The following is a 13,039-nucleotide window of genomic DNA, read 5'->3' as shown; positions in this document are numbered from 1 at the left end:
CAGTTTTATCATTAAGCATAAAGTCCACAAAAAAGCTCAGTTTAGCTTTCCTGTTTTTCATGAAACCAAGATAATGGCATCTCAACTAGAATAAAAAATCTGCCATAACGTTTTTTTCATAGATTCCTCAGCTTGCAATTGAATACTCAAATTAACCGTATTGCAAGAACTCAAATTTTATTTCTTCTGCTTACAGTATATCTTGAAGCATCAATTCCTTCTTCTAGACTAATTGCAATGAAGAAAAAAGGTTGTATCTGAAAATGGAAACACTATTTAGTAAATGTTTGCTTGGAACAAACCAGAAATCCCTCTTATTCTATCCGGGATTATTTACAGCATGTAATTCCATCCTCTTGGTCTTAAATGTGTACCATCCTCTCTGAGCACTCTAGAATATCACCTAAGAGCATGACATCATAAAGTGACTCCTCAGAGAATGCAAAGTTCTACCCATAGGCAGCATAGACAAGCAACCAGAAGAGAATGTTGTTAGAATCCTTACCTCTCAAGCTTTGTAGCGATGCAGCCCATGACAATGTTGTTCCTCTGCCCTAATGCCTTTAGCTACTGGGGTCATCTGTGGTTTAAGTCAGTGTCTTACATATGACTAGCTGGTAAACAGAGGACAAGCAGCTCTAGCACAACTAAGCATGTAAAGGAGGACAGCAGTAGCTGCTTCAGACTCAGCTTGGAGGTGGTATTGTTCATGGTCAGTTTGAGGGTATGAATGTCTATGCATGTGATTTTGCTCTGGAACAGAAGAGAAGGCTTGACAGAATGAAGCTGAGAATTGCCAATTCTCTCAGTTCCATTTGAGGGGAATGAAGAGGAGGACAAGAGGGGAAGACAATGAGTATCAACACCTTTTTGTTGACTCAGGGGCCTACCACCTTCCAGGTCCAATGTGTGCTAAACTGGACACAAAGGTGTGTGAAGAAGCATTGCTAAATTATGAACAAGAACAAATAATGCCATTGCCTTTACAAAACTGGCTTCTGGAAGCAAAGTGAGCTTCTAGTCCAGTCCTGAATCTACAGTAGTGTGGGAGACACAACTAAAGAATTTGCTGGCCAGTTTTCCATACAGCTGAATGGTTGACATTATATTGTTTAATTACCGGAAAGAAAACAGTGAAGCTCTATTATATTGAGAAATAGTTTCCAACTGATCTAATACGTGCTTCAAGCTTTTACTGACCTTGTATTGCCTATCTGGCCTCCTTTGGTTAAAATCCACCAGAGAACAGGGAAATAGTTGTGATATTTTAATGAGCACATTACGTGATTATATCTGTTTATAACTCACTTTGCCAAGTTAAGAGATCATTTCTGCACAAAAGCAACAACAGTTGGTTGCTATGTTAGTATAAACACATTCCTCCCTTCTGTCTTCATGATGCCACAATACTTTGGACTCGGATGTTATGAGAAGTTGTCATGAGAAGTTTAGTCTACCCGGGCTTTGTTTGGCATGGGGTGTTCCAGTAAATCTTTGTATTCAATTTTTAGAATGTGGGCCTTAATTCTTTTACCATTTTTTTTTCCCTCAAGCTATCAATCCATGCTTTAAAAAGGTCTGTGATCCTAATGCCAACTGCACTTACCTTGGACCAAATCATCACAAATGTACCTGTCGAGAAGGTTACAGAGGGGATGGTCAAGTCTGCTTACCTATAGATCCTTGCCAAGCATTATACGGAAATTGCCCTGCACAGTCTACCATTTGCATATATGATGGCCCAGGAAAGGTTAGTGCTGAACTGGTGCCCCAGTTTTTCCTGTGTCAACTGCCTAGGAACAAATAATGTTTCACCTCCAAAAAGGAGCCACAGGTGTACCGGCACAGACCTCAGGGAGGCCAACGCCTATTCCTAGCTTTGGCATAAGCTCTGCGGGTGGCGAGGAGGTATCTCCTTCCCTCTCCCTCTATATACAGAAGTGTGTGTCACCCTCTGAAGGTGGGGATGAAAATAGTAGTCTTTATTGTAGAACATTTTGGCTCAAATTTGTCTCACATTAGTGGAGGCACTGAAATGAATCTTCTCACGGATAAATTTTTTCTCTGTGACTGTAAGGGGCTTGTAGGGCCAGTAAGGTCCTTACATAGGTACCATAGACAAATATACCTAAAGTTAGTGTAATCTGTGTCTTTGAGGACTACTGATGAAAGGCACCAATGTATAGACTTCACATTATTCATGCTGTTGGGAACTGGCTCAGATTTCTGTGTTGTATTTACGCCACTGAAAAAGCAAGACTTCAGAAGGCCATGACTGTTTTGCCTGGACACCCTATAGAGCAGAAAAGGGAGTCAGTCATCCAGGGCTGTCCTGAAGATCATGGTCAACCAATTTTCTTCACCCAGAAGTTTCTCAGCAAGTTACACGTGACCAGCATGCGCAGGCTAGTATGTACTGCTGATATGTCTCACCAGTTAATAACATGCTTTGGCCTTTCTTTTTGAGAGGATGAGGGCTGTGGGAACAGAGGAAAAAAAGCCTAACCTATCTACATTGACTTTAAATGTTCTCTGTCACGGAAGTGAATTTAAAGGCTTTATCTAAAGGAAATTTATCTGGGAGTCACTAATTTTCTGGAGTGGATAAAGCCTTGAAGGAAGTTGTATAAATATGGATGAGCTTTATACTTGCATCTGAACTCACCAGGTGATTAACTAAAGCTTTGAAATTTCTCTGTCTTTAAATCCTAGGAGCAGAAATTATGCTGAAATCTCTATTTTGTGCATGTCTAATTTCTCTCTACCCTCTCCCATCCCCTTGATGCAGTCCCACTGTGAGTGCAAGGAGCATTATACAAACTTTGTCCCTGGGAAAGGATGTAGCATGACAGACATCTGTGAAACAAACAACACATGCCACAAAAAAGCTAAATGCTCAATGGTTGCTCCGGGACAGATTACGTAAGTATCTCTTATTATTAAAGCTTTCACCTAGCTTCTCCCTCCTTCTCATCATAAGCAGACTTAAATGATGAGCGCCTTCCAAAGTTATTATTAATAGTTTTGTTATCAAGGACAAAGGACAACATTTAATGGGGTTAGGGTCAACAAGATAGCACATGCTTAGATTTCATCAGCCCAATAGTTAATGCCTACTAAGTTTAATTTTATTATCTCTCTGAGGTCATTTCTACACCAGTTTTAAAAAAGGATCAAGACCTGTTTTCTGTTCCTCAGGACAAGCGGCATGGTCTGGTTCACAGCTGAAGACTCTTCCTCTTCCAAATCACAGTAACTGCCTCTTGGCACAGGTCCCTGGCACACGTTATCCCTTCAGCTGTGCCTGGGCATTGCCTGGGAAAGTGCTGTGTGGGCCAGAACCATGCCAGGCAGCATGCTAAAAATTAATCAGCATTAATTATCATATGACTGTGCCGGAGCCCGGGCCCTTTTTAGCTTACTAACCAGGGCATCTGTCTCCCATGCTGTGAAAGCCACACTCGCCTCAGCAGATTCCTCGAAGCACGTGGGAAACTGCACAACTTACAGCAGAATCTGTTTTCCAGTACATAAATTTGTTTTGCAGATATTAGGAGGAAAGTCAGTTTTAACACTAGACTTAACAATGCTATATGAATCCAAGGGCTCCAAAAGTGCTGGCTTTTGGGAGCTGAGAATTCGAATGTAAAAAACAACACAGACTACCTAGTTGTAAGTAGGCAAACAAATCATTTTATAGATTTACAGATAGAAAGTGTTTGCATGAGAGAGTATGCTCATTGCCAGTTCTTGCCTCATCACCCAGCTTATTCTTACAGTAAAAAATTAAAATTGCTTTTGTGTAATTGTGGATGGAAATGCTATTGTGCATTTCCAACAAGTTTTGTTTCTGGAACACGTTGTACTACTCAAAATGCACTTTACTGCTGCAGCACACCAGCAGTGCCAGGTGTAAAACTTCGAAGATTGAAGAGTATTTCTATCTGAAATCAAGACCAAAATGCAAATTTTCTTGAGTTAAAAATTTAAAACAAAATTCTGCATCACACAAATCAGCGCATTTCCTTCCTATTTTATCACCAGTTTACTGCTGCCACTCAGTTTTTAACAGCTACATGTTTACAATTCCAGAATAGGAAAATTAAAAATTTATGATGATAAGGAGGAAAAAAACAATCCAAATGCCTCTCATGTCATTCATTTCATGACCTTTAACAGCAAAAATAATTTGATTTTTATTCCACTCCTATCTACTGGGCAAAAATTGAAACTGTCCTGAATAGTTTCCAATTAAGGTAATCCATTTATGAAAGAGAAACTTTGCAAAGAAAAGTATTGATTGGTAAATGTGGGCACAGTAAACTGTCTCTGATACATGTGACAGCATTTTTGTTGCAGCCCCAGATTTTAAATATATTTGGGACTTAGGACTAGGGATCGGCCTTGTATGGATTTCCTTTTTTTGTGGGTTTTTTGTTGGCTTTTTTTATTTCTTGTTTGTTTGTTTGTTTTTTAATTTCTCCTGAAACACAGGGCTGTAACGAAGTCCACAAACCTGTGTTTCTTCCTTTCCACCTTTTTTTTTTTTCATTACAGACTCAGTTGCACTATTAGCTTCCCACATATAATTACTTCTGCTTTCTTCAGAATCAAATGATCTGTACAGGTATAAATCTCATACACAAAGATGTAGAAAAGACAAGCATCTACGGTTTGTGAACATAGCAACCTAATGGAAAATAATCAAGACTGTCTACTTCTGTTCCCAAATAGATCTTTTCTGAGTGAGTGCTGACACTTTCTACAGCACTGCTTCAGCATGCAATTATGCACAGACTTGCCCAGAAGCTATGAAGCTTTGGCTGGTACAGAATTACACTGCATGTGAGACCGTAACATCTCTGGTTTCCATGCAGAACTGGCTTTCCCTCAGCCAGCTTCCATTATTTTCTATTCTAATTCCACTGTTATTTTATCTCTAACTCTGTCTTCAATGTAGAAATTAGTAGCTTCTAAAAGTAATATCTTATATAGAAAGCTGAGTTTCCCTTCTTCAGAAGGGTTACAATTCTGCTTCCTGCCCTAATTAGACTGGGGAATTGTCACATCAGATTTTTGCTGTACTGTCCACGCATTTTATCATGAGAGCATGAAACAATTTTATAGTACACAGTGCATTCAAAGCAAAACATACCCAGTCATATGAAGCGTCACTTGCAAACCAGACCCTCCAGACAAACCAAGATAAAACTCATCTAGTCAGTCACCTATATTAACAATGCTTTTAGACTAGTATTTTTAAAGAGGACCAGAAGGAACCAAAGCTTGAACCTCTTGGCCAAAATCCCATCTAAAATTCCTCTGAATCTAAATGCAACCCTACCAGACTGCAGGGACTGTGGAGATTTTAGAATAAGATTGCTTATCATCAAGAATATAACTATGGTAAACACCCTTTCTATCCAGATGTAAGATACCTAGACAGCAAATAGGAAGTGGCGTCGGGTTGATACTACTGTGGGGTGTGATTGGCAAACTGTGTATGTAGCAGTTAGCACTTGGAAATGATTAGGTCATTATTTATATAAAGAAGTTCTTCCTGTTGCATGGATTAATGTTCCTTCTCTAATGATGCCTTTAGGAAAAAAAAGTCTAGAAAGGTGAATCATTACTGATAGGGCTTGTATGAATGCTGAACATGCTGGAGACTTGATTAGGAAAGGCACTATTAAAAGCTAGTGTTTGGCAACACATAACATATAGTGTTTAGCCTCCTAAATATAGTTAGAATTTCTCTCTGTGCATGCTACATGTTGACAAGTGCCTGCTTTAATTTTAGCACTGAAGATGAGTAGATCACAGAGCTGACACCTCCAGCCAGTCCATAGGCTCAGCATTTCTGAAGAGCGTAATAGAAATTGCTGAGATTGGTGTAAAACTGTAGATGTCGAGACAGACACAAGATCAAGGCACAAGCAAGTCTGAGCTGCTTGCTGAAAATCAAAACCATTTGTACCCGTCATCACTTAAGAGCACGTTGACAATCAGCAACTTCTTCCCCACCTCTCTTGTGACACAGAGACTTTCTTGATCTTAAAGTCCAATTCTCATGAGACAGTTTTCCTCCACTCGTGAGATAGAAAATGTCAGGTTGACATTTGGGGTTGTTCTTCCATAAACTTCCTTTAGATTTTGTCTTGGCCGCAACATGTTACCTTAAACACAGACCATGCCCAGACAGCAAGGCTGCTGAGCCCATCTCAAGGCATTGCTGATCACTCTCATGGGCACCACCACTGATGCTGCCCCAGAATTCTGTTGTATAGCACTGGCACCTCTCAGAGACTGAAGTCCCCAAGGGACACCGGGATTTCTGAGTTGGCATGATCTTGCCAGTGCAGAGATAGCAGCAGCACAAAGTATACATCTGAAAATGCGTAGAACTGACAACCTCGGCTGCTTTTTCTACCAGAGAGGCACAAACATATATCACAAGGATCATTGTGCTACATTAACATCCCCTTTATGTGTAACTACCATTATCCTGGAAAGCTCAAATAGAGACTGGAGGCTTTACATGACCTCCTTGCCACTGTGAGGGTGACAGTCCACACGGTCATAACCTTTCCTTGCCCATGGGCAGGTGGGCAGAGTAGCCTGCTGGACTCTTGTAACCACCATGTCCAGAAACCCCAAAGGGTCCTCCACTCAGCCAAGGGTGCCACACAGAAAAAACCCCAACTGATAGTGACTCTGAAAGATGGACACCATGAACATACTGCTGCTTCCTGGTCCCCTGACTAAAGGACATCCTAACAGGCAGGTGGCCACCACACTTTCCTACACATCTGCAAGCATAACACACTGAGATCATACAGCCAAAATTGTTTAATCAGGAGGGGTTTAAGGGTATCTTTGTTGCAAAGGGATGCTGTTTCACATTCCTCACGCTGCGCAGCTGAGACTTATTAAAATCCATGGAAGAGTCTACAAGAACAAGGGGAGTTTGCAGCTGGCGAGTGATGAAATAACAAATTAATATAGTTATCCAATAAGTGACAAGACACATGCAGCATCCTATCACCAAATGGTACCTTACATTATGCTGAAGCAAAGATGTGAAACTAAAACGGTGGTTCCTGAGTATGCCTTCAGAGAAGTAAACATGCTTAGCATGCTTAGCTAGAGCCCCAGTGACTCTACAGTGAATCAACACACAGCTGAAATGGCAATCCCTTCCCAGGTGTACGTGCCAGAGGGGCTCTGTGGGGAATGGGTTTGTGTGCTATGGAAACATCATGGAGCGCCTCCAAGACCTGAACACAGAAGTAGGAGGACGGTGGCAAGGCAAGCTGACATCTGCCCTAGCACTCATGGGTAAGTGACCACACGCAGCAGTCACCTCCTGTTGGGTGGTTTTGCTTGTATTCAACAAAAAGCCATGCTCCATGATCCCTCAAAATGAGTATTTCAAACTCAGTGCATTTATATTTTCCAGCATAAATTTGACTTGTTCCATTATCGTTGTCTTAGGAAAGTATTTTAGTAACATATTAAGGCATGGGAGAAGCTGATTCTTCAGCCACTCATTGACACTTTTAGGTATATAACTTCAGTCACTAACCCATATTATCAAACACTATCTAATAATGAATTTACATTCATCATGCCATAAGACCCAAACCCACTAAGGCCATTGTCATCACACTGCATTTTATCTAATTGTAAAGATCACTTCTAAGATATCAGACAAAAATAGTGAAATTCAAGAGATGGGGGAAAAAAATCTACTTCAGTTAGATTGTAGATGTACAATCAAGGTCCAAATGCAGGTCCAAGTAATTCCTGCAGTTGAATTTATTATTCAGGACAAACACAATCCTACAATCAGATGAGCTGCAAATCCCTGGTAATGTAGGAGGTTTGGGAATATACCAGGAGAGTAAGAGGAGGAAACAGTCCAGAAAGCAGTAAACAGGAAGGACGATGGCAGTGGAAAAAAACTGCTGATAGCAAGACAACCATTTTGGAAATCAGGCCAGATGGCTGTGCATTTGTGCACAGAGCTTTTCTTGGGAGATGAAAAGCAAATTATTTGTGAACTCTAAAATAGAAGGGTAAAAAATATTGAGAAAAAAAAAATAAAGGGTTCTTTTATTTGGCTGAGTCACTCACCTAGCCAAAGATTTTGGCGTCTGTTTGTATTTGTGTCACAATATAAAAAAAATCAATGTGAAGAGAACATAACTATTCACTATCTTCTGCTGCAATGTCAAAAATTTAAGACTTGAGCAAATACTACTAGCATAAAGATGGATCTTTGAATTAGACCAAGAATTCTACATAGCTGGCCAAGGGAAAAACTTGGCGATTGCCTTCATATTCAGCACTGAAAACAGAAATCCATTGCCTCAGCACTGAGAACTGGGTTGCATTTTTTCTGTACATTGCAGTTCATGTAAGAATAATGCCTGGCATTCTGGATGTTGCCATTTTTCAACAACAACAATCCAAATTTTATGTTCTTTGGTTAAATTCTGAGCATGAATATGCCATATGATTTACAAACCAGCAGCTAAAGACACATTAAGCATACAGGTTATTTTACAGTACATTCTCTCCACATTATTGTCTTTCATAACCTAAGAATACTGAACAGAACAGTCCACTTTGTGTTGTAAGACAGAGTAAAAATTTTAAGATATATTCTCTGTTACACCATACCCATAATGTCTATGAATATTTTCTTCACTTCTAATTTTAATCCTCTGGAAAAAAATGTCTTTATTAGAAATAGGTAATGGCTTCAGCTACAGACTCACTAGTCTCATAAGGCTGTCTTGGAAATGGAAATACCATCTGGGTAGCAAACAAACTCTAATTAACTCACAGTGCATTGACTTTTACTACCAGCTATGTGTTTGCAGTTGCTCACATCCACAGCAGGCTGTCAGGAGCAGATCCCTCACTCCATGAAGCCTGAACTGATACAAGGCAGGAAGCTGTTTCCCTGCAAAAACACAACTCTAAAATGCACTGTTCTCATGGCCATCACCCTGGTTTGAATACCATGAGTTCTAGGGTACCAAAAACATTCTGAGCATTTTGCTTCATCCTGGGTCACAAACACAGTAGCAGCTGGACTTCACATGCAAACTACTTCTCATCTTTTAACAACTCAAATTTTAGAATCTTAAACTAACATTTAATAATCGTAGATAAAATTCTTGCTTATTGTATCCTTGCATACCCCATATTCAATCATCTTTTGTTCTTCTTTTCTAATCAGAAAATGTCTATGAATGGCCACTGAGCAGCCTGGGACCCTTTACCATGTTTGTACCAACAAACAGGGGACTCAAAGGTACCAATGTAAGTAAAACACAGTGAGGGTTTTTAAGGAGAGGGATTACGCTCCTTCAGGAATATAACTTTCTTGATTCAACAGATTCAAATGAAATTTTTGATCTAGTATGCTTCTGGCTTACCATTCAAGTCTAGAGACCAGAGACTATCTTTTTCCTACTTGAAGGAAAAGCAAAACAGTTTGGTCATTCAAAGTAGAATGCAAACATGTTTTGAGTAAGAAAAAAATGGTCTGATTTTCAAAATGCTTAACATCCAGTACCTCCCACTGAAGGTCAGGACAACTCTGGAGGCACTTACTGCTTATGCAGGGGTGTATAGGTAGGATCTGAACTGAAACCAAGAGACCTCTGCTTGGTTCAGACCCAATCATTTCACTTCAGAAGAAAACGTGTCATTTCAGAATTCAACAGCTGGAGGAAAAAAAACATTCACTCTGAGACTCTTTTTTGGAAGAAGACTGTATTGAAATAATCTTTGTTCTTCTGTTTATATAGATAAAGGAACTTCTGAATAACAAACTGAAAGCACAGTACTTTGTGAAACTCCATGTAATTGCTGGTCAATTGGATACCACTAGCTTGAATAATACTGATATAATATATACTTTGACTGGCAAGTCAGGAGAGATAACAAGGGGAGAAAAGGTAGGTGAACTTCCAGCCTACATCAGCAAGGATACTAGTTCATGTTTTTAATTCAACAAAGAGTATAAAATGTTTGTCCTCACTGAGATACCAGGTTGCAGAAACTTGAAATCTCACTGGCAAAGTTGCCACTAATATCAGTGAACACAGAAGTTACTTTTGGAATTGCACCACGGCAGAGAGCTCTAAAATTAAGTGATCTTAAATCTGCAGGTACAACCAACAGAGCCAGGGGGCATTCAAAGAGCCCAAGTAAACTCGGAGGTGTCATGGAAAGGAAAATCGTAGAATCAATAAGTTTGGAATGACTAATAAGACCATCTAGTCCAACCATCAACCCATGCCTGTAATCTCTCAAATCCCACTGTTTATGCTAGAAACCTGCGCATACTGCTCACACAGAGCAAGCACCAACTGCATTGCAAAGCCTACCTTCCTCTGAGCATCAGCCCAGACATCCTTTGAATTATGCAGGAACAGCAGCATTCAACACACATAAAATTCACATGGCAGTTTATCATGAAAAATACCAAGTAAAGTTCATCACAACCCACTTTATCCAACATCAGCAAAAACTAGGGCAGTCTGATGCCACAGTTTATCTCTGCAGCTGATATAACAGATTTTATGCTCTAGAACAATTGTTCTTAGTCCACTGTCTTTTAATAGCTTGAGCCTATGTGAAGGGTGAAATCAAGCCTTTATCATGTTTTTCTAGTAAACCAGTGACATCTAAGAAAAGAGATCTATTTTATTTCTTTAATGGGTATGCATTCCATCTGTAACAGGAAAATATCATTGCTGTCTGAGGCCCATCAGCTTCCTGCAGGCTTCAGTACAGTGCACCATCAGCAACATTTTGTTGTTTTAAACATACATATAATATAAGGAAATGGGTTGTAGTCCCTTAAGGTTACAGGACTTGACCAATTCACTACAACCACATTCTAAATCATTTCCTGACAGACTTTTATTAGTAGCAGTCATCAGAGATCTTTCAGGTATACTGCTCCCAGTTTGTTCCCTTGTCCTTGCTTCTCCTATGAACTTTGCTGTTTTGAAACAAAATAACACAGTCCCGGTCCAAAGTCAAACGAATTTTTTCCATTTCCTTGATAGGTGTTGGAAGCAAACTTTAGCCTCCCCAGATTTAAACGGCCCAGGTGTTGGCAATGGAAGGGGTCGTTAGATATTTTTGAACGTGCATACTCCTTCTGTTCCATAATAAAAGCTCACTACACATTGCCTGGGTTTTTTCAGGATAATCAACTAAGAATTAGAATCCAGGGAGGAAGAAGGAAAGGGAAACTTTTGCAGGGCAATATTATTGCTTCCAATGGGATTTTGCACATTGTTGACAAAGCCATGGATAACATGGAGCCAACATTTGAAAGCAACAAAGAGGTAAGGAGTATGCTATATACACATGATGTTGGACTTTCTTTTACAACAGTTTCTCATTCATTTAATGCAAAGGAAGATGACTGACAGCAGCTGGAGAAACTCTGTTATGCCAGCATGCACCAAGTCAGAGAGACAACATACAAGGTGAAAAGTAGCAATGTCATTTCTACACCAGGCAGACTTCTTCTGCCAAGCTGGTTCATGGACATGGTTGTACTCAGTGCATCTGAGCTGTTCATTCAGACTCTGTGCATTCAACTGAGCAGAATAACTAAACTAAACTAACTAAAACAAGGAATGTTTGCACAGATTCCTGGCAAAACTTGTATTCAAATCAGCAGCACCCCAAGGGCTAAGATTCAAAAACCTGTCACTTTGAACGCTTTGGGTTTTTTGGTGCTCTGCATAGCGTTCAATTCTCAGTGCGAATGTTTTCTCTCTGTGTCCTTTTCCATTGGAAATACAGAAATAATACCCTGTCACACACACACGCGCTGTTTATATGTTCTGTGACCAGACCATTTTCAGAACAATGACGAATTCTAATAAGCTGGCATAACAACGAGGACAAGAAGACCCTGTCATTTCAGTTGCTTACAGACACCACAGTTGCTCAAAAGTTAAAGAAACCCAAATATATTCAGATCTGTAATAACTGAAACTCAGACTAATTCAGAAAGTAACTTATAAAAATTGGCATTCATTCTACGTATTCTATCCAAAGTATATCTTATATTTGTTCTATTTCAGGAAACCATAATGTCAGTGCTTCAATACAATGGAAGATACAGCCAATTTGCATCTTTGATAGAGGTAAGGAACAAGATAAGCAGTTCCATAAAGCTATTTTACAATGATTTCCAAAAATAATATGCAAATTTCACTTTTATTTTTAAATCAAAACAGAAAACTAGCCTGGGAATGGATTTACAGCAGGAGAACAGACCTTACACAGTCTTTGTTCCAAGTAATGATGCTCTGAGTAATATGAAGGCTGAGGATCTGGATTACCTGCTTTCTGAAGAGGTACAATCTTTCTATAGCACAAATTGTTCTTAGAGAATAGAAATATGTGGAATGTATAGTAGATTCATAAATACATATAATTCCATCTTTAGTATTCACTTACGTTAAGTTCCTATAAGCAAGGCTTAAGCCATTTTGAAAAAAGGTCAAGACGACACCTACAGGGGAATAGGATTTGGGATCACATATGAAGTGATTCTGAGGCTCCATGCCAGGTCCCCACTCCCTTGCTCTTGCCCTGACTGCCACATGGCAAAGTCCAACACCCACCTAGGAAGTGTTACCTCTGTTGGGGATGACTCATGGAAGTGGGTGCCACAGAGGCACTACAAACTGGGGATTACCACTTGTGGGTTCCTGTGGGGTTCTGTCATGTCCCCATGGTACCTCCTTGCCACTGCTGATGGACTCACAAGTCTTTGGGGGCTGAGAGGTGGGTGTACCTCTGGGTATACCAGGGATGGTTCACAACACTTAGGTGATTTAGGAGCAAAGGCAAGGATCAACTGGGCACAAAGCCACAAGTTAAGCATTACCACTGATGCATAAGTTTCCAGCTTCAGTGGTAATGCAGTTCTCACCCCCACACTCTCACATGGACCAGGCTGGGTTTGCATTACTCACACTGGGCTAAA

At 40.0% G+C, this 13,039-nt stretch overlaps 1 protein-coding gene across 3 annotated transcripts in view; it reads left to right on the top strand.

Moving 5' to 3' along the window:
• STAB2 (stabilin 2) overlaps window positions 1-13,039 on the top strand; it is a 79,478-nt gene that overhangs the window by 14,489 nt on the left and 51,950 nt on the right. Inside the window, exons 8-15 of one of the 3 annotated variants that reach the window (XM_021387346.1) lie at window positions 1,554-1,750; window positions 2,789-2,922; window positions 7,205-7,338; window positions 9,251-9,333; window positions 9,825-9,974; window positions 11,235-11,378; window positions 12,129-12,191; window positions 12,285-12,404. In XM_021387346.1, the coding sequence (XP_021243021.1) occupies window positions 1,554-1,750; window positions 2,789-2,922; window positions 7,205-7,338; window positions 9,251-9,333; window positions 9,825-9,974; window positions 11,235-11,378; window positions 12,129-12,191; window positions 12,285-12,404 (1,025 nt within the window). Of the gene's footprint in view, window positions 1-1,553; window positions 1,751-2,087; window positions 2,410-2,788; window positions 2,923-7,204; window positions 7,339-9,250; window positions 9,334-9,824; window positions 9,975-11,234; window positions 11,379-12,128; window positions 12,192-12,284; window positions 12,405-13,039 lie in introns of those variants that run through there. The other 2 variants (XM_021387360.1, XM_021387353.1) reach the window with 2 other exon arrangements.

Source organism: Numida meleagris, chromosome 1, assembly GCF_002078875.1.
Source record: "Numida meleagris isolate 19003 breed g44 Domestic line chromosome 1, NumMel1.0, whole genome shotgun sequence".
In the NCBI taxonomy this organism is placed as follows: Eukaryota; Metazoa; Chordata; class Aves; order Galliformes; family Numididae; genus Numida; species Numida meleagris.
The sequence above is the reverse complement of the archived record's forward strand: the minus strand, read 5'-3'. Positions and strand labels throughout refer to the sequence as shown.